Source organism: Onychostoma macrolepis, chromosome 03, assembly GCF_012432095.1.
Source record: "Onychostoma macrolepis isolate SWU-2019 chromosome 03, ASM1243209v1, whole genome shotgun sequence".
Taxonomy (NCBI): Eukaryota; Metazoa; Chordata; class Actinopteri; order Cypriniformes; family Cyprinidae; genus Onychostoma; species Onychostoma macrolepis.
In genome coordinates this window covers 30,907,064-30,927,055 of record NC_081157.1, presented here as the reverse complement: position 1 = coordinate 30,927,055, position 19,992 = coordinate 30,907,064, and the positions used below count along the sequence as shown (strand labels likewise).

Genomic DNA, 19,992 nt, shown 5'->3' with positions numbered 1-19,992 from the left:
CCTAACTTGATTTTTTTTTAATTGCGTTTTTTGATTAAATGAAATGAAATTACTTTATGTAAACGCTAAAAATGGTTCATATTAAATCATTTATAATGCAAAAATGCAGCACTATATTTTTGCATTATACATTATTTAATATGAACCATTTGGCGGCATTCAGTGCATCCATATTCGCTGTATTGTCCTTTTCTTCACCAACATTTAAGCAATTCCCCATAACATACAAATCATTTATGAATGATTTGTTTTAAATTTGGTTTTATAAATGTAAATCTAATTATTATTGATAGCTAAAAAAAATATAAAATAAAAAGAACCGTTTCAATGTGGATACTGTTAAGTTTGGTCCCTCCAAGTCGCCGTACACTCATAGGAAGTCGTATCTCGGTTGCTAGGACAACACTGGTGCTATCCCCAAGTAAATGTACAATATCTGGCTTACTTAGATTAAATAAGTCTGATAACTGAAAACCCCGGTCAGTTAGACTGGGAATGCAGGGACGATATAATGGTATGTACGATTGTTTGTGTTTGCTACATGAAGATTAGTTTTTTGGACAGACTCTGTAAATGCATCTTCAGCAGCAACTGCGTGTTTCTAAACCAAACTATTAGCGTTATTCCTTTCCTTAAGTTTACATTTTTATTTATTTTTTTGTCACTGCATAATGTGCAATACTGATGATGATAATAATACAGGAATTAAAATAGGTTTTCAGTTATGACACAAAACTCGGCTTTCACTAGACATACATGAATTAGACTTTGCATATAGTTTCTCAGCCATGTTACTATATTAGACAGATAGAGAGTGATTCGTTTGTGTAGTATTTTATTTGTTGGATTTACTACACAATTTGTGTAGGCATGAGCTAAAATGGGTGTTTCCAGCCTTATGCTGCTGTGCATTATGTCTTATTTATATATATTAATGTGTGTTTTGGGGCAATTTGTAATATGAAATAGAATTTATAATGAGAGTAAATGAGAGACAGAGAGTATTTCTGTCATATTTCATATAGAGATTAAAAGTAATTACAATATAATGCAAATTTTCCCATAAGATGTACTAATAAGTAGTGAAATATAGTGATGTTTCCATCTCCCCTGTCAGGCTGTTCCTGTGTGGGCTCTTTCCCTCCCGCTGCCTGCCATCATCATGATCTCTGTGGGGCTGTATATGATTTTCCTTGCGGCTGTGCTGTGGTGTCATCACTGTCTTAAGGTACTTCAGCGTCATCACTTCCTCTTTCTGAGGAAACTTTATAAAAGTGAGCCAAATTGCTGAACAATCTACTAGAATCAATATCTGGCTGTTGCTATACAGTAAGACCCATTAGAGTATGCTCATGCTGTCTGAGATGTAGCCTGATTTTTCACAGCTTCCTTGCTCTGAAAGGCAGTTTGAAATCTGACTTCCCACTGTTTTCAGTTCTCTCTTGTGGGTAATTTTGGCATTGTGTAACAGCTCTCTGACTTTGCAGGCCAAGTGTGATCCTCGGTGTTCAGATTGCTGCGCAAGCTTCTCTCCTTGCGAGTACTGTTTAGTGTGTGCCCAGTCATGTGACTGCCGTCCACCATCTCTGCAATCCTGTCTGGACTATTCCTGCCCCTCCCCTAATGTAAGTCACACATCGACCGTCTCTTCCTGTTTTAAGCACAATTTTGCCACGTAAGACTAATTTCAGTAACTGTGAAATATTTTTTTCACTGCTGGGAAACATCTGAAGTCTTTGATCGCTTAGTGTGATATGCTCTACAATATGATTTCACTTGTTAACATTAGTTAATGCAATGCTGTAGAAGTGCTGTTTATTTTTAGTTCATGTTAACTATTGAACCCTTATTGTAAAGTGTTTCCAATGCCCAATGTTGGGTAAAGTTACTTTTAAAAGTAATGCATTACAATATTACGTTACTCCATAAAAGTATTATGGAAAGTAATGCATTACATTACTACTTTTGCGTTACATTTTGCCACCTGGGTTGGGCTTGCTTATTATTATTTTTTAATAACAGAAACCTCAAAAGTTATATTTTCGGCAACTGTAAGGGCCTTTTTACACCAAAAGTGAAATTTAAAAGCCTCAGGCTGAAGGAAGTGCCTCTGGTCTGCACCTCCCAATTTCTCTCAACACGGGGACAGGAGAGGTGTCGGTGGATAAATTGGAAAACAAAGTTACAGTCCACAAATTCCTGCCTATCCGTGCCTATAAATATGAATAGAGCTGGTATAAACCTGTTTTTCTTGATTTTGTTTAATGTAGTGTGCGATGTGGGATTGTGCCTGTACCTGTCAGCCTCCAGAGTGTGACTCCATCAACTGCTTCTGCTTTGAGATCAAGTTTAAGTAGAAGGGTGGATGGAAGGGAAAAGATCCTCCTCATTTTAAAAGATGCCTTAGAAGCTCCAACTCCATTTGACACTTAAGTATGTTTTAAGATCTTGAGAAATTTTGATTCAGTCTTTGGCTGTTCTGTAAAGTTTGTATAATTTCTGAAACATTACCGCATCCTTCCTATTCACGATTCAACTATTCTTTGATTTGACTAAAATAAAGATTAAGATGTGCATTTATTGGGATTATTGTTAAATTGGATCATGTAAGACTATTTTTCTCATACTTCATAAAACAGCACATATATTATAAACACAATACATACTATTGTAGTAAATGGTTATTGGACATATTTCATTCATATCGGGATGAATGGGATCATTCATACCAGGTTTCCAAACAGCTGTAATTCCTGAACTTCACAAGCATTACAGAACAGTGGAAGACTGAGGCGAAAGTAAGGTTTTATTTTTATGAATTTGTAGCTTATGGCTTTTAAGAAGTGCCATGAAATTTTTACATTTTAAGCACAAAAATATTTTTTACATTTATGTACTTTTGTTGTTGTTGTTGATGTTTTTCTAGTTTTCCAGTCAGCAATAATAGCCAGTGTGTTTCTCTTTGGCAACATTGTATTTGGCAAAATGGACATTTGTGCTTCATACAAAGAGAAGATATGAATCTATAAAGCATATATGCTGTTCAATGTATCTCATTCTGACACAGATGTCTTTGAAATGTCTGGAGTCTGGACTATATGCTCACCTATATTTATATGAGATTTCTTTTGTGATATACTGTAAAAGTGTAACAAAAGCTATTTCCTATTTTTACTGATCTAATTGTTTACAGGGAATCGTCTCGGTTGTTACATAAGAAATATGATTAACTATCTGTGCGTATTGTATTATGTAAAATGTGATAATGTATGTGGCCATACTTTGAATGCTTACAGCCAACACACTATGGCAAACTAAACCTGCTGTGACTCAGTCACTTCTCATTGATAGTCCCTCTGTTGCCTGGCAAAACTCTTTTTTTATTTTTATATAAATATGAGCTATTTTTTGTAAATGGGTAGTTTTAAAATGAATTAAAGATTTTTTTATGAGGCTTTGTTTACAGTAGAATTATTATCTATCGAACATTGGTGGTGAGATATTTTTAAAAAAAAATCATTTTACATTCTTTGTTGGATTGTCCTGGATTTTCTGTTTTGTTTATGAAACATGCAGTTTAAATAAATGTTCAGTTTATTTGTTGGCAGCTTCTACACTTTTCTATAAAGGCTTTCTATTTTTTATTTTCATGTAGCTCTTGCTGATTACAGCGATTATGTAGAGAAGATGCTTGAGAGATGAAAGGTCATGACAGAAGATCTCATGACAGTAGATCCCTTTTCTGATGACAGTAATCTCATAGATAGAGGAGGTTTATAGAGAGTGCATGGAGTAACATCAAAGAACATCATGCAGACGTTTCATTCTATTATTGCAGTCATCTGTAGACCACCATTTGCATCATTATTTAACAGGGATGGCATTAATGCATGCTGTAATTCATGCATGTAGCAACAGCATTAATAATCATATACCATGGCTATGCCACTCAGAGCCTTTCTCTTTAACCTTTCTTTGCTGCATGCCAGTGTGCATGAATGTCACATCGCCCTTCTCCGGTTGCATCGTGGGTTTGCCTGCTACTAAGATTAGCCAAACCCACGGAATGTCAAAGGTCACTTCGTCCGAATAAATACAGGTCATCTGGCACCAGACGGGTGTCACTGACTATCCAGACCTCCCAGTCCTCCTCTGCCTCCATTTGGGGAGTATCTCTTGCTCACTTCATCCAAAAAGACGGTAAAAATGTGCATGCTCTTTTCTTTTATTCTGAAGTACAAAAATGTGAATTGTAGAAATACGGTACTTGTGTAATATATTAATTGTTTTATTGCTTTTATTTAAATGCATTTGCAAATTTCAAATTATCTTCTACTGTTGCATGATTTTATTTGTTTTTATGCAATATAAGTATCAAATATTAATAGTATTATTAATCTACTACTACTACTGCTACTATTAATATTATTGTAAAAAATCATTCATAATTCTTAATTCTTCAAATAATTGTCTTGCTCAGATACCTAATACAAAATACTGATCAACAGAATCTTTTATTTATTTATTTTTCATGAGTTGTTATGTTAACCAGCTTTATTGGCTTTGCTTGATATTCAACATCCCAAAGAGCACTTTTAGACCCCTTTTCACAAATCACAACCTGCTCTATAATGCTCAGCTGGACCGACTTTGAGCCATCAAATTATTGTCTATATTTAATTTGGCCTTTGGTTGAATGCAACTTGAGCAGAGGGTGTTAGAGTTTTGTTACTAGAATGTTAAGAGCCTCTTGTTGAGCTGTTCTTCAATGTCCAGTAGACAGAGAAGCGATATAATATAACAACAGATTTAATTTTATTAAAGAAAAACACACACTATAACTCTAATTTATAGCCTGTTAAATACACAAGTAATAGCTCAGAAATAACTGCACACACATGACAAGGTCATATGTATTCGCTTGCATCAATGGAGCGCTTTTAAATGTCACTTCCAGCTCTGCTTCCTGCATGTGCACTCTGTCACGTATCACAAGAACATCGACCCCCGCCTCTAATTGTAATAAAACCACTCCCCTATTGTTGCGTCACTCTTAAACCCGCCTTCCAAAGCACATCAGCCAATCATCGTCTCTTCGCCCTGTCAATCAAAACAAGACTCGCGCACTGATTGGTCCAGTTATCCTCTTGTAAAATTGCTTAATAGTTTCCTTCTTTTATTACAACCGCAGAACAACGTGGTTACACTGAAAGTGTGGTTCGGAAACAGTCGCTTCCTTAACGTCCATTTGATAGGTGAGTGTGTTTTTAATATAAAACGCCGAAAACCAAGTAAAAACAAACATATCTGAACAATGCTAGTTTTCCGCTAGTCTCTTTTTCGTTATCACGCAAAGTTAACAGTTACGTGAGCCGCACAAGGTCATACGTGTTTGTATCTCAAGGACATGTTGCATCAAAACTCGTCTAGAAGTAGTGAACAAAAATGTGGTTAGAAGAAGGAAAAATTCAGTGCTTTTAGTAAGGTTTACGATTTAAGTACACACCCATATCTGAACCCTTGCTCAGACTCTTAGGTGTTGATTTAACAGTCACCTGATTCATTACTTGACCTTAGGTGAATGTTTTCGTAATGTGATTCATGTGTTTGTACTGGTATTCTGAATAATTTAATCTCCGAGGTCATATAAATGTGTGTTTGTCTCCCACACCTTCCTCCACAGACTCAAGATGCCTCACGCTTACCCATTCCTCACTCCAGATCAGAAGAAGGAGCTGAGCGATATTGCTCAGAGGATTGTTGCTCCTGGCAAAGGCATTCTTGCTGCGGATGAGTCTACAGGTACTTCAAGACATTCAGTTTTTGTTTGTCAGTAACCAATCCATTCGCTCGTCTAATAACTATCTTTCATCTTGAATCTTTGTTCCCGTACAGGTAGTGTGGCCAAGCGATTCCAGAGCATCAATGCTGAGAACACAGAGGAGAACAGGAGACTGTACCGCCAGCTTCTGTTCACCGCAGACGACCGCGTCAAACCCTGCATCGGAGGAGTCATCCTCTTCCACGAGACCCTCTACCAGAAGACAGATGATGGCAAACTCTTCTCCCAGTTCCTTAAGGGGAGGGGCATGGTAGTTGGCATCAAAGTGGACAAGGGTGTGGTTCCCCTGGCTGGCACCAATGGAGAGACTACCACACAAGGTGAAAATCCCATCACTATCTATAAAATAGATTATCAGGTAGTAAAATTACACATGGTATTTTATAACCTTTCGTATCCACTTAAATGCTGGAATTAGATGGACTTTGTCCAGAACTGAATGGTCACAGTCACTTGCTTATGACTCATTAAATGCTCATTTGCAGGTCTGGATGGGCTGTACGAGCGCTGCGCTCAGTACAAGAAAGATGGGGCAGACTTTGCTAAATGGAGATGTGTGCTGAAGATCACCCCCACAACCCCCTCAAGACTGGCCATCATTGAGAACGCTAATGTGCTCGCCCGTTACGCTAGCATCTGCCAGATGGTGAGACACTTAAATGCACGTTTTTATTTTTTTTTATAATGAATGCTTTTATTCAGCATAGATGCATTCAATTGATCAAAAGTGACAGTAAAGACATTTATAATATTACAAAAGATTTTTATTTCAAATAAATGCTGTTCTTTTGACATTTCTGTTCAAAGAATACTGGAAAAAAGGACAATTTCCATAAAAATATTAACCATCACAACTGCTTTCAACATTGATAATATTAAATGTTTCTTGAGCAGCAAATTAGCATATTAGAAAGACTTCTGAAGGATCATGTGACACTGAAGACTGGAGTAATGATGCTGAAAATTCAACTGTGCCATCACGGAAATAAATTACCTTTTAATATAGATATTAAAATAGAAAAGTTATTTTAAATACTACTAATATTTTACAATATCCTATATTTTTGGTCAAATAAATGCAGCCTTGGTGAACATGAGAGTTCTGTCAAAAACATTAAAAAATTGTACCCACCCCAAACCGTTCAATTGTATTGAATGTTAAAATAATTAATTATAAAATAATAAGAATTTGTAATTTTAAAAAAATTGTCATTTGTCAACACATTTTCGTCATCTTTCTCCTCAGCATGGCATTGTGCCCATCGTGGAGCCTGAGATCCTGCCTGATGGTGACCATGACCTGAAGAGGTGCCAGTATGTGACCGAGAAGGTTCTGGCTGCTATGTACAAGGCCCTGTCAGACCACCATGTGTACTTGGAGGGTACTCTGCTCAAACCCAACATGGTGACCGCCGGGCACTCGTGTTCCCAGAAGAACACCCCTCAGGAGGTCGCCATGGCCACTGTCACAGCTCTTCGCCGCACCGTTCCTCCCGCTGTGCCTGGTTAGTAAAACAACCACAGTTACTCACTTAGTCATGACAGAGTCTTTATCTTATCACAAGCCTGCTTGATAAATTCTTAAGCATGTAATTATCATCATGCAGTATCATTACCTCATACCACACCCCTTTCTCTCTGTAGGTATCACCTTCCTGTCTGGAGGCCAGAGTGAGGAGGAGGCCACACTCAACCTGAATGCCATGAACCAGTGTCCCCTGCGCAAGCCCTGGGCCCTGACCTTCTCCTACGGTCGCGCTCTGCAGGCCTCTGCTCTCAAAGCCTGGGGTGGCAAGAAGGAGAATGGCAAGGCCTGCCAGGAGGAGTTCATAAAGAGGGCTCTTGTAAGTTTTATTAACTTGAGATCATCTACTGGATACTGATCTGGTTATACGAAAACCCAGTTTTGTATTTTCTCTCAAGCACGGTCTCTAATTGAAATACAAAAAAAAAATCTGGCATGTTTTTTTCTAATGACTCATGTATAATTAATTTTAGAATTATTTATGATGTTCCTTTAAAAATTATTTATTATAAATGGTTTATATAAATACAAATGTATTTTTAATTTATCATGTCTGTATATACGTATTATAGTGTCTTTTTTTATTTTATATAAACATTGATTGTTATTCATTTATTTTTATTTTTACATAGAATATTTTGAGATTCTGGATTGTAAGACATGGAGTAATTTGTTCAGGAGGATTAGCATTTCATACATGAACGTTTTAAACGTCAACAACGTTTTGTCTTGTTGTGTTTCTGTCTCCAGAACAACAGCAAGGCCTGTGTTGGGAAGTATGAGTCTTTGGGAGATAAGGGTGCTGCTGCTGGAGAGTCTCTCTTTGTGGCCAACCATGCCTACTAATCACCAGGAAGCCTTTTACAGTTCAATCCTCCTCATATTCCTAAAGAATCACTGAACCCGAACGCATCTATACTCTCTGAACTCATCATTTGACCCATTCCCTTTTTCTTGCTAGTGTTTGTTACTTCCATGTGTGAAAACAAAACTATGAAACTAAGACATGATACTTAAAAGAGTAATGCTAATTCAATAATAATGTTTTTGCCCAAATCTCCTTTTAATAGCACTCCAATGTCTTGTAATGTTTACCTTTTTAGAGAAACGTTGCTCTTGTACATGTAGTACTTATAATAACTGTATTTGACTTGCACAAAGCACATATACCTTTCAGGGGTATATTATTATTATTATTATTGTTGTTGTTTAATATGATACACACTGGAAAAAAAAAACATTAAACATTTCACTGCTAACCTAATTTTTGTTTCTTTTATGCTGTTATCCAGGCAACACATCATTGTGAGGTTTTCCATGTCTTACTCTATAATCTGAAACAAAAGTCAGTGTTTGTAGAAATGCATTACATTTAGACCAAAAAATCTGACTTGGGGAAAAGATTATGATGATTAAAAAAATATATATATATAATCTTATCAAATGAGTCTTGTGCTCCATTTGTTCCTCAAAATCTGAGAGCTTCATGAAGATCATCAATTTCTACAATGTTCTGTAGAGAGGTGTGATCTAAAGGGAGAATATCTTAAATTAAGTAATTTGAATAAAATATTACGTACTCAAATTGGTTCTTCATTTAGGGGCACTTTTGACTTTATCTTAAACATCTCTAAAATAAATCGTAAATTGGTATCTGAATTAAAATTCTCAAATACTGAATGGTTTCATGTTTTGGATTATGGCAGTAAACCTACCCTTGTCCAGCTCTTCTGTGAAGTGACCTGTTGTTGAAATAACTAGAATGTCCTGCTCCTGCTGTTCCTCAACAGAAGGGAGCACTTCAGAGGCTCTACAACGTGTGATTTTCTTCAGTTAAAGAGAATTTGTAAGAAAATATGACTGCGGTTTTCCACGTCTTACTCCATGACCTGAAACAAAAACATAAATTAGTGTTATTCAATAAAATACATTGCATTTAGAGCAAATCTGACTTCTGTAAAAAGATTATGATGAATAAATGTAAAAAAAAAAACATTTAGCGAATCCTAGACTCTAACATTAAATCATTCATGGAGATGCTCAATCTCCTCCAGATTGAGTCTGCTGTGGATCAGGCTGCAGAGAAGAAGCACAGATCATCTGGCAGCATTCAGTGAAAAAAGACAGAAGACACGTCCGATTATTAGCTTGCACTTTATACTTGCTCTCTTTGAAGTTATAGTGCTTTTTTCTGATTAACAATTAAAATTGCTCCTCTTTGTTCTTTGATGATTATCTCACCTTGTGACAGGCCAGGTCTGGACCAGGTGCTCTCACTGATCATATGCAGGTCATCTGCTGTGGGATAATATCCGCACATCATTTCAAACAGGATGAACCCTAGTGTCCACACAGTCGCTGGCTTTGCGGGGTACTTGCCATCAGGCTTGCACTCTGGTGGATAGTATGCTCTTATTCCTGGAGGAAAGAGAATGTTTAATACATTTCCAGAGCATGCTGACTAAACATAGGATGTGTTTCAATGAGCTAGTTCAGAAAGAGGTTCATAACACGTACCATGGAAGGCCATCTAGGCAGAGTCCTTCGTAGGTGCACCGCACTTTCATGGTGTCCTGGTTGATGAGCAGGTTCTCCAGTTTTATATCACAATGGAAGACACCACGCTCGCAGCAAACATTGGCAGCATTAATCACCTGCCGGATAACATTTTGTGCCATCCCCTCATCAAGGCTTCCACCATGAAGCTTCACGAAACAAAACAAATTCACGCAGGGCATGGAGCGCTCCAAGACCATAATATAGTGGTCTGTGCTGTCGTGCCAGTCCAGCGGTTTAATGATCTGCGGGACGCCGTCAGGCTGATCTCCATGGGGAGGCGTTTGGGATGAGCAGGCTAAAAGAAAGAAAATATCACGATTAGATAGAGGTGGCTTCACAAAACAGATTGACTATTGAGGAATGATTTGTAGTCTGTGATTAACATGAATATAAGATTTTATAAATTGAAAACAGTGACTGAGAGGCAATAATACTCACAACTGTGATGTAGGCCTGTGGCATGTGTGGCGTCTTCTCAGCATATTTCATAGCCACCTACACAACAAAGCAAATAAATAACAATTATGATGTGCATAGAACTTATATCACTCCAGTTATGAATCCTGAACAGATGTGCAAAGTTTTGTAAGTAAAAAGAAGGGTAAGTAAAATAAAAAGGAAACCTTAAGTCCATCTTTGCAGCGAGTTCCTGCATGCACAAAGCCAAATCCTCCTCCCAGCTTGTGGCCAATTTCATAACGCCAACAAATGTGCCCTGATAAAAGAAACAATTGTAGTTAGCTTTATTTTATATTTTTATAATAACGTTTTATAATTCTCATATATTTATTATAGAGGAATATTAATAATATAACTCAAATCAAATAAATAATTATATTTAATACTAATTATATACTCAAACTAGAGTGCTTCTTCTTTTAGGGGCACTTTTGATTTGATATCTTAAACTAAACTTCTCTAAACGATGCAACTCATTTTGTTTCTAAATTCAGCTCTCACACTCTGACTGGTTTGGTAATTACATCTAATAAAGCTATTCTCAACAACTGGGAATGTAAGAATGTGTGTGTATGTTGTGATATTGTGTATTGTGTGGCAGTGAACCTACCCTTGTCCAGCTCTTCAGTGTCGTCATCTTCAAATGAACTAACTGGAGTTTTATCATCCTGATGTGGCAAGACGTCCTGCTCCAGCTGTTCCTCAGCAATAGGGAGCACTTCAGAGGCAATGTTCTGTCGAGAAGTGTGATCTAAAGGGGGAATATCAATAATATGAATTTAAATCATATAAATGATTTGAATCAAATATTACACTCAATTTGGGGTACTTTAAATATCACATACTTAAAAAATGAGTACTACATACTCAAATTACTTTATTTAGTACGGTGATGCAAGTTTGGTAATGACATCTAATAAATCTGTCCTCAACAATGCAAACTTAATATATGCTTAGATCAAAAATCCTTCATTTAATTTCTTATCTTTAAAATGTCACTCCACAACATTTGGTGTGATAATGACAGCTATTCTCTTAAAATAAAGGTGCTTCAAAAGGTTCTTCAAGCGATGCCATAGATTCAGAAGAACCATTTTTGGTTCCACAAAGAACCATTCAGTCAAAGGTTCTTTAAAGAACCATCTCTTTCTTACCTTTTTATATAATCTGAAGAACCTTCTTTCACCGCAAAGAACCTTTTGTGAAACAGAAAGGTTCTTCAGATGTTAAAGGTTCTTTACGGAACCATTTAGACAGAAAGGTTCTTCTGTGGCATTGTGAAGCACCTTTATTTGTGTATTTGGGACAGTAACTGTTTATTATAAAAAATCTTCAGTACTCATATCATATCACATTCATGTGATTTTACCATCAGTAGGTCTCAGATTTGATCCAGCCTCACTCTGGTACACCTTCTCAGCCCGAGCCAGGTCGTGTTTTCCAGCTTTTCAGCGAAAAAAAGAGTGGAATGAAATGTTTCCAAAACCTCTTCTTCTTTTTCACCTTTCTCCCTTCACTAATATCACCAGTACCAACAGGCGTCTCATCAAGATGATGAGGATGGGTCTCTGCCGTGATGGTGGTGTCCAAAACATGTGTGGAATTAACAATATGTGGACATTTAAGACACTTAAAAATGTCTAAATGTCACTACATTTATGAATCAAAATGATAAAAAAAAAAAGACAGACTACTGTCAAAACCAAAGTTATTGTGATGTTAACCAAAACTTATTGTGTCACAATTAATTAGGCCTAGTTGTTTGCAGTTGTTGTATATTATTTTAATGGATTTGCAGAGTCATACATTTTAATTTTACTAGTCAGAAGGGCATTTATCCATTTACCTGAACTTCAGCTAGCCTATAAGTTTATTAAAAATTCACATTTTAATTTTACTGTCAGATGGACAAATAAATATTTACTCAAACTTCAGCTTCAAGCTTACTAAAATGTAACATTTTATTTTTACTGCGAGATTGAGAGAGTTTGTAATGGTTTTACTGGTTATGATGGGAATTGTACTGGTTTTAATGGAAACTGTAATGTGCCTATTGGTCTGTTAAAACAACTAAATCCTAATGGAATATGTCCCAAAACACACTACAGAAAACCATTTTTGATGGATTTAATGGTTAAGTGAGGTTGATGGTTTGTAAGGTTTTTATGGTATTTGTAGTGGAAACCTAGAATTTCTGTAATGGTTTCGATAGTTTTTTTTTCTTTCTGTAGGGACAAATCATTACTTTAAAAAAAATAATTGGAATGGTGGAATTTAAAAAAAAAAAAATAAATAAAATACTTTGAAACGAATATTTTTCTATTAATCTTAGTCTGCATTTAGATTGCGCATATCTATTTTGACATGCCATATTTTTGTCCCGTGCTAGTATCACTATGTCAGAGTGAATCACGCATTCAGAAGTCACTTCCAAAGGCCGCTCACTTTACAATCCCTAAAAAGCTGTCACTCATCTTAGGCCATGATCTCATCTCAGAACGTTACATTAAAACCAATAAAGTTGTCTACACTGCATAAATAATCTCTTACTTACATCGTGTTGTTGTTTGAGAAGCGACTGGCGAGAACGAGCTTAACTCATCCCCCCATCATGTTTTGTATTTTAGCGTTGAGTTAATTGTAACTTAAATATACCTCTGATCGGTCATTACATTCAAGAGATCAACAAACATGTCTGTTATTGGCTACATTTCTCACCGCTGTAAAATAAATAAATAAATAAATCGCTGTGGAACAGAACTCACTCAAAAACGCAGTGGAGTGTTTGGATCTGTTTCGCCAATAATATCATATCATTACAATATCAGCTGAGGTGCTCCTGCTTTCGTTTCGGGGTGCTTATATTTAAAATTGACTTTTTAATGTTTTTTACTCATGTTTTAATTTTTGTAACAAAAAATAGTTTGTGATCAAACCATTTGCGGAACCTCTGCACTGCAAGTGCCGCTGCGGACCCCCGGCTGAAGATACAAAAGCCACTTCTTTAAAATCAACCTGATGCATTTCTGAAGACTGGCCAGCAGATGGAGACAGTGATGTTGATAATAGAAATTGGCAGAAGTATTTTAGTTAGGTGTCTTGTGTTTTCACTTATGGGCTAGATGCTAAAAAAAATGCTTAAAAAAAAAAAGAGGTTGACATGGTGCAATAGACATGGTCATAGTATTCTTATTACTATGAATATTCTTATTACTGTAATATATTCTATATTAATATTATTTAGTACTATGAATAGTTGGGTAAACGTCTATGGTGGTGAACAGGATGTTGCAGCAAATATGATTTTTGCATTCCCATTTGCTCCAACAGCAAAACAAAAACATTAATGATATCATTTCCACAACTTTCCAAAGGATTTTACTGTCACTCTTTCTGCTTTTGTGTTAGAAACACCCTTGCTGCAGTGTTAACTATAACTAGTTATTATCATTATTATTATTATTACTATTGGTATTTAATGCCTAAAGGCTATGCAACACAAAGTATAATTTTAAAAATGTACATTTGTTAAATAATAAAAATATAAAAGACTTGGCCAGATTTAGAATGTTAAAAACTGTGGAAATGCACCAAAAGAGTCCATAGCACCAGCTTTTTTTCTTTTCTTTTCTTTTTTTTTTTGACTGACTAAAAACTGCGAGTTTTTTTGTGCTGATGTTTTCTCTGTTTCAGTGATATCTGACATATTTCCTGTAGAAAACAAGAAGTCTGGGTTAGAACGGCACGGTCAGGCCCTGCTGGTGGGTGTCAAACATCATCTGGCTGCAAGTATCAGCCAGTTCACGTTTCTTAGTTCAAAATAGCTGTGTATTCTGTCAGAATATGAAACATTTTGCAATAAGATTTTATTCATGGAAATATATAAAAACAAACAAAACAAAAAAATGTCATTTTTGGAGCCTAGGTGTATCAACTTTTTTTATTTTTCTCATTATCAATGTTTTTTGTTGAGCACCCTGTTTGAGAGTTTTTTCCAGTGATGTGAGTGCTTTTTTTTTTTTTTTTTTTTTGCATTCATAGAAATATATTAAATGAAATTGACTTTTTTTTTGCTGCATTGATGTCACAGCTCAGGATAATGAAGGTGACTGTGGCGCATTTTGTGGTGCTACCAGACAGAAACATTCTCAGCAGGTCGTGACAACATTTTCCACAGCTTTTACAGATCAGGCTTTAATAAACTGATAACATAAGCAAATACGGCATATTTCTAATCATATCCCTCTAAACTGCAACTGAGATAAACTGATCTCTCTCTCCAGTTATGTATAGACTTTCTTGGCATAATCTAGGCTAGATGCGATTGTGATTTTAGTAGATATATTAAACAGTCTCTGTTGGCTGCAGAGCTTTTTCTTGTAACAAGAATTACACAATATATTTACATAACATAGTATGATTTAAAACAATGCAAAATAAACCGAATAATTGCAAATATATTGTACATTGATAACTGTAGTGTGGGTGGGAACTATTTCCGCGTGGCGGCAGCGAGTGCGCTCGGTCGGATGTATTTGTGTGCAGCACCCGCTGCTGCTGTGATTATTATTGCTGCTGCTGGCGCTTGTCAAAATGAAAAGTGGAAGGCAATGGATTCGTTCTGTTTATCTGTTTATCTGACATAAGATCGCTACGGATGAGCTATGGTCAAACAGATATACCGTTTTTTATGAATCTGTAATGTTTATGGATGTCTGCAGTTATCTCACAGCGAGAGATATCAAGTTTATGTGACAGTTTTTCACTGTGAAAGGTCGCGATGGATCGAGCAGTAAACTCCGACCCTGTCAGTACAGCCGGCACTGGTAGGATGTTTGTTGACTTTTTTTTTATGACTTTTTTTTATATAGGTTTTATCTTGAGATGTGTTTATCTGTGTGTCTCCAGGTCGTCAGCGCTGGAGGAATTGGATTGGATTTTGGTAAGTGAATCCTCTTAACTTTTCTTTAAAAAACGTAATGCGCAATATCTAATGTAATCTTCGTTATCTCTATCTAGGTTACTGGGACTTTGCAATAACTTCGCATATGTGGTGATGCTGAGTGCAGCCCATGACATCTTACAAAAACAGGAAATTCAAAACACAACGACACCTGTAAGACATTTCTGAGCTTGGCTATGATTAGATTGTTATCAAATATACGTGAAGATAATATAATATTAGTTGTGTTTGCTTGAAGTACACTTCCATGGCTGTTTATTAAACGTAAATGCTTGCCAGTACATTTTTATCCATATTTCAAAGACAATAGAAGTAATAATGAAAATACATATAAAGATAAGTCCAATTTATGTTAAAAAAATTCTCTCAGTTCAGCTAAACTAAACTACAATACAGTTTCGTTTAATTCAATTCTGAAAACATTACACTCGCAAGTATACATTTTTAAGTATATTATTTCCATATGTACTCTTTTTAAGAGTATGCTAAAGTGTACTTCTTTTTCACAAAAATTGACTGCTCAGTGTTTCTTGTATTTTGTTTTGTTCTTCCACTAGACTCCTGCTCCCAATGGGACTAACATAGAGATCAGCAATAACAACAACAACAACAGCAGCCGCTTTGACTGCAATCCTGTGTCCACTGCAGTAAGTCTGCCCTGTCTTTCTTTTTCTCTTTAATTTTTTTTTCACCTGTACAGACTTGTCCTGCATTTAAGTGTAAGTTTAAATATTTGTTCAAGGAGTGACACCAAGTTTTCTTTTCTGTTTGTAGGCTGTGCTGTTGGCTGATATTTTACCCACCCTCCTAATCAAATCCACGGCACCTTTCTATATACACAAAGTGCCTTATGGGTAAAGTTGGCAAGCACTTCTTTATTGGAGATCTAATTGCAAACGTCCATCAGCATTTTCAAACAGATTTAGTTGTTAAAATGATGCAATACTGTGATAAGAGATAAACTGGCAACTCTGAATAGTTTGAGAAATCAATGTCAAAAGGGACGAAGTCTAATGTTGTTTGTTGCCTTTACAGTGTGGAACACAACAGTAATTATTAATAATGTGTTATTTAATAATAATTATGTTTTCTTTTTACTTTTATAATGAACAGATTCCGTGTTTTGGTGTGTTTCTTCACGGCAGTAGTCAGCTTCCTGATGGTGTCGTTCTCTTCAACTATATTGATGAGCATATTTGGTAATGAGCATGTGTGTGCATTCCTCTTCTGAGCTGGATTAATGAGATTTGATGAATGTTGTAATGAATCTTTGGATTTTTCCTCAGGTGTCGTCTTTGCCAGTATTAGTTCAGGATTGGGGGAGCTTTCCTTTCTCTCCCTCTCTGTGTTTTTCAGCAGGTAAAGCCTCCTAGAAACCCATTTATTCAAGCTGTGTTCAGAATAGAATATTATTGGATATTGGATTAATATTATGCACTGTTTCAGAAACAAAAATGTGAAATTGAAAGACATCATTATGCACATGTTCAGGTATTATCTGTGGTAAATACAGAAGTTATTTTGCATTTATGATCCAGATTGATCCAAAAAAAAAAAAAAAAAAACACAAACAAACAATTCAGTCTGATTGAATAATGAGATATAATGTTTCTGTTGTCATGCTGGAAATTGAAGGTTTAATGAAGTTCCTTGAATTGAGGGATACAATATTGTTCTTAGCGTGCTTTGTTGAAATTTAGGTATTTTATGCATAAAGAAAATTTGTGTATTTACATCTGAAGAATCAAGAATGCATCTGAAGAACTTGCATCAAGGATGCATTAATTGATCAAAAGTTGCACTGAATACATTTGTTACAGAAGATTCCTCTTTTAAATAAATTGTTCTTTTAAACTTTCTATTAGCCAAAAAAGTCCTGAAAAGCGCCACCATTTTCAACATCATAAGAAATGTTTTTTGAGCAGCAAATCAGCATATTAGAATCATTTCTGAAGGATTATATGACAATAAAGACTGTAAAATGGCTGCTGAAGTAATGTAATAGCTGCTGAAAATTAAGCTTTACTATCACAGGAAGAAATAGCATTTTAAGGTATATTCAAACAATAAAAAAATTATTTTTAATTGTAATAATATTTTGTAACCATTGTAATAATAATAATAATAATCATATTTAAAAACATTTTACTGTGTATTTTGATCAAATAAATGCAGCCTTTATGAGAATAAGAGACTTCTTTCACTGATCTCTCTTTTTACTTGCTATTTACCAGTATTTTGCATCTGTGTTTCTGTCTCGTTTAAGGGATGTGTTAAGTGGCTGGGGGTCCGGCACAGGGGCAGCAGGAGTAGCTGGAGCTTTCCTCTACTCTGCATTTACACAGGCTGGTCTGACCCCCCAGGTTACGTTATGGATCATGCTGGTTGTGCCTGTTATTTTGGCTGTCAGGTCAGCAGAACTTTCTCAACTCTCTGGGGTTGCACCTGTTAAGAAGATTCACTGAATAAACGTACCTTTTCCTCTAATGATTTCTTTCAGCTATTTCTTTCTCCTGGTGTTCCCATCCTCATTTCCACAGTGGAGGCGGCACGAGGATGGTCACAGTACTTCCAGAGCACCGGACTCCCAGGAGAGGCGTCCTTTAATTGAGGAAGAGACTGACACTGATGAGGATACTGAGACAACTCAGGAAGAGCAAGGTGTGTACAGTTAAGAACTCGTTGCTTGCATTGTTGCAGCTTTTCGTGCTCATGAGGATGTGTATGATAATCCATTCAGATAACTGTACTGGCCATGCTTTCTTCCTTCTGACAGAGGACAAGCACATCAGACCCCTGACCTTCACTGACAAATTATACATCATGAAGGTTAGACCTACTTTGTACCTGTATATGGTCCTTAGTTTGGTGTTTCTTGTCTGCTTAAATAACATTGCATCTGTATAATATTTCAATAAATATTTCATGGAATTTAAAGGCGCACCAAGTAATTTTTGCTTGATTATAATTATTGTTTTAGAATTTATTTATTTATTCACAGACCTTGTGCACCTATCGGTATGAATACAGTGCATTGTTTTCATTACCGATGCTATTTTAGCATTCGATTTTTGACATGACATGCATATTTGTCACATGATTATTTTTTCTCAAAATTATAATTACTATAATAGTAGCGTAATTGTATATAATGTGTAATATTCAGTTAGTCATGTGATATCTGTTTCCTAAAATACTTGTTTTCCAGGCCATTGAACACCAGAAATGCTGTTCACTTCTTCCAGTGTTACATTTAAAAAACATAACTTGGTGCGCATTTAAAGTGTGAGCATAGCTTGTGTGTGTCATGTAGGACAGCACTGTATGTGTGTTTTATTGTTTTGTTTGCACCTTATTGTGCTGCAGTCAGAAAACGCACTTCCTCTTTGAGTCTGTAGTCTTTCAGTGTGTTCCTACCCATGTGATCTCTTTCAGGGTCTGCTGAAGTTTATTATTCCTCTTGGTGTGGTTTACTTTGCCGAGTATTTCATTAACCAGGGACTGGTGAGTGTTTTCTGTCACAGTCTTAGTTAAAAGTCATTAAGAGCGAGGCAGCAATAGAACAATCTGTGATCACTGAATATCAATATCTATCCATCCATCTCTCCAAAATTAGTTGGAGCTGCTCTACTTCCCTGAATCCCGTCTCTCACATGCAGAACAGTATCGCTGGTCAGCCACACCACACCTGACTTCACGTCTTTGAATGACACTACCTTTAAAAATGTTGTGTTGACATTCTTTACCTCAACGATATCAGTTGTGCTTCATTATCTGTCCTCTGCAGGTATCAGACACTTTACCAGATCGGTGTGTTTGCTTCCCGCACGTCTCTTGTCTGTTTTAAGATCAGGAAAATTTTCCTTATGTCTCTCTTACAGGTGAGATCTTAGGCTGAACCACGTCAGTACATAAACTAATACAAGCATATGAAACTGTAAATATCACACACTAATAAAGAAATCTTCATGACCCGGATTGCTCTTTCTCTCTCAGTGTTTGAATGCTGTTCTGTTGGGTTTCGCTGTATACTACCAGTACTTGCCAAACCCCTGGGTGGTTTTTATTATTGTCCTCTATGAGGGTCTGTTGGGAGGAGCAGCCTACGTAAATACCTTCTTTTTCATCCGCGAGGAGGTGCGTGAACATCATTCAAGCCATTCGTTAATTTGATTTGGATCAGCATGTATCAGTCAGTGGTCTCTAATGCGTTTCCTTATGCTGTGTTTTTTGACAGACCGCTAAGCACGAGAGAGAGTTTGCCATGGCTGCAGCAAGCGTAGGGGACAGTCTGGGAATCGCTCTTTCTACAGCTGCCTCCCTCCCAGTTCACCATTATTTCTGCTCTTTATGAGCCAATGAGAATGTGCGTTTGTGCAAGATAAAGACATTTTTGTGTTTTTAAAATATTTAACACATTCCATTTAGACTAATATGTTCTGATTTAAATGAATAATGGTTTGATTGATCTGACTGACATTTGACCTCTAACAAAATGTTTATTAACCCAAAACAAGAACAAATTTTGGATAAATTATGCTTTAATTTTTCCGTTTTATCTTCTTTGTAACTCAAAATCCTGGAATCAATTGTGTAATCCTTTATGAAATTATTCTCTTTTGGCATTAAAATATTTTTAAGGTT

General features: G+C 36.2%; 3 protein-coding genes and 1 long non-coding RNA gene across 6 annotated transcripts; 3 read left to right on the top strand and 1 right to left on the bottom strand.

Annotated features, from left to right (window-relative positions):
* Positions 1-359: 359 nt before the first annotated feature.
* On the top strand, positions 360-3,453 carry si:ch211-198p11.6 (uncharacterized). The gene is made up of 4 exons (XM_058770964.1): positions 360-514; positions 1,118-1,228; positions 1,488-1,625; positions 2,271-3,453. The coding sequence occupies exons 1-4, from the start codon at positions 512-514 to the stop codon at positions 2,355-2,357; spliced, it is 339 nt and encodes a 112-aa protein (XP_058626947.1). The 5' UTR covers positions 360-511; the 3' UTR covers positions 2,358-3,453.
* Positions 3,454-4,041: 588 nt separating this feature from the next.
* aldoaa (aldolase a, fructose-bisphosphate, a) lies at positions 4,042-8,631 on the top strand. 2 transcript variants are annotated; one of them, XM_058770963.1, is made up of 8 exons: positions 4,139-4,200; positions 5,192-5,255; positions 5,684-5,802; positions 5,896-6,162; positions 6,328-6,488; positions 7,089-7,347; positions 7,487-7,686; positions 8,118-8,631. In XM_058770963.1, exons 3-8 carry the CDS (start codon positions 5,691-5,693, stop codon positions 8,211-8,213), a joined length of 1,095 nt encoding a protein of 364 aa, XP_058626946.1. In that variant the 5' UTR covers positions 4,139-4,200; positions 5,192-5,255; positions 5,684-5,690; the 3' UTR covers positions 8,214-8,631. The 2 variants fall into 2 exon arrangements, with proteins under 2 accessions (XP_058626945.1, XP_058626946.1); XM_058770962.1 differs by lacking the exon at positions 5,192-5,255 and having other exon boundaries at positions 4,042-4,200.
* Positions 8,122-12,280, bottom strand: LOC131537487 (uncharacterized). The gene is made up of 7 exons (XR_009270297.1): positions 11,755-12,280; positions 10,996-11,136; positions 10,550-10,641; positions 10,365-10,421; positions 9,885-10,221; positions 9,609-9,785; positions 8,122-9,256 (listed from the first exon to the last, which is right to left on the bottom strand). It is a non-coding gene; the product is annotated as an uncharacterized LOC131537487 (long non-coding RNA).
* A 2,601-nt stretch (positions 12,281-14,881) lies between these two features.
* Positions 14,882-19,992, top strand: cln3 (CLN3 lysosomal/endosomal transmembrane protein, battenin). Of its 2 annotated transcripts, none has more exons than XM_058770826.1 (15): positions 14,882-15,211; positions 15,294-15,327; positions 15,405-15,501; positions 15,906-15,995; positions 16,123-16,202; positions 16,462-16,547; positions 16,635-16,707; positions 17,615-17,758; positions 17,849-18,009; positions 18,089-18,177; positions 18,784-18,852; positions 18,965-19,020; positions 19,136-19,229; positions 19,345-19,485; positions 19,586-19,992. In XM_058770826.1, exons 1-15 carry the CDS (start codon positions 15,166-15,168, stop codon positions 19,700-19,702), a joined length of 1,377 nt encoding a protein of 458 aa, XP_058626809.1. In that variant the 5' UTR covers positions 14,882-15,165; the 3' UTR covers positions 19,703-19,992. The 2 variants fall into 2 exon arrangements, with proteins under 2 accessions (XP_058626809.1, XP_058626810.1); XM_058770827.1 differs by having other exon boundaries at positions 14,885-15,211; positions 18,125-18,177.

Coding starts and splice junctions, on each gene's coding strand:
- cln3 (XM_058770826.1), top strand. CDS start 15,166: ATGGATCGAGCAGTAAACTCCGACCCTGTCAGTACAGCCGGCACTG. Junction 15,212..15,293: donor TGTCAGTACAGCCGGCACTG/GTAGGATGTTTG, acceptor GTGTGTCTCCAG/GTCGTCAGCGCTGGAGGAAT. Junction 19,230..19,344: donor TCCTTATGTCTCTCTTACAG/GTGAGATCTTAG, acceptor TTTCTCTCTCAG/TGTTTGAATGCTGTTCTGTT.
- aldoaa (XM_058770962.1), top strand. CDS start 5,691: ATGCCTCACGCTTACCCATTCCTCACTCCAGATCAGAAGAAGGAGCTG. Junction 7,348..7,486: donor CGTTCCTCCCGCTGTGCCTG/GTTAGTAAAACA, acceptor TTCTCTCTGTAG/GTATCACCTTCCTGTCTGGA. Junction 7,687..8,117: donor AGTTCATAAAGAGGGCTCTT/GTAAGTTTTATT, acceptor TTCTGTCTCCAG/AACAACAGCAAGGCCTGTGT.
- si:ch211-198p11.6 (XM_058770964.1), top strand. Junction 1,229..1,487: donor GGTGTCATCACTGTCTTAAG/GTACTTCAGCGT, acceptor CTGACTTTGCAG/GCCAAGTGTGATCCTCGGTG. Junction 1,626..2,270: donor ATTCCTGCCCCTCCCCTAAT/GTAAGTCACACA, acceptor TGTTTAATGTAG/TGTGCGATGTGGGATTGTGC.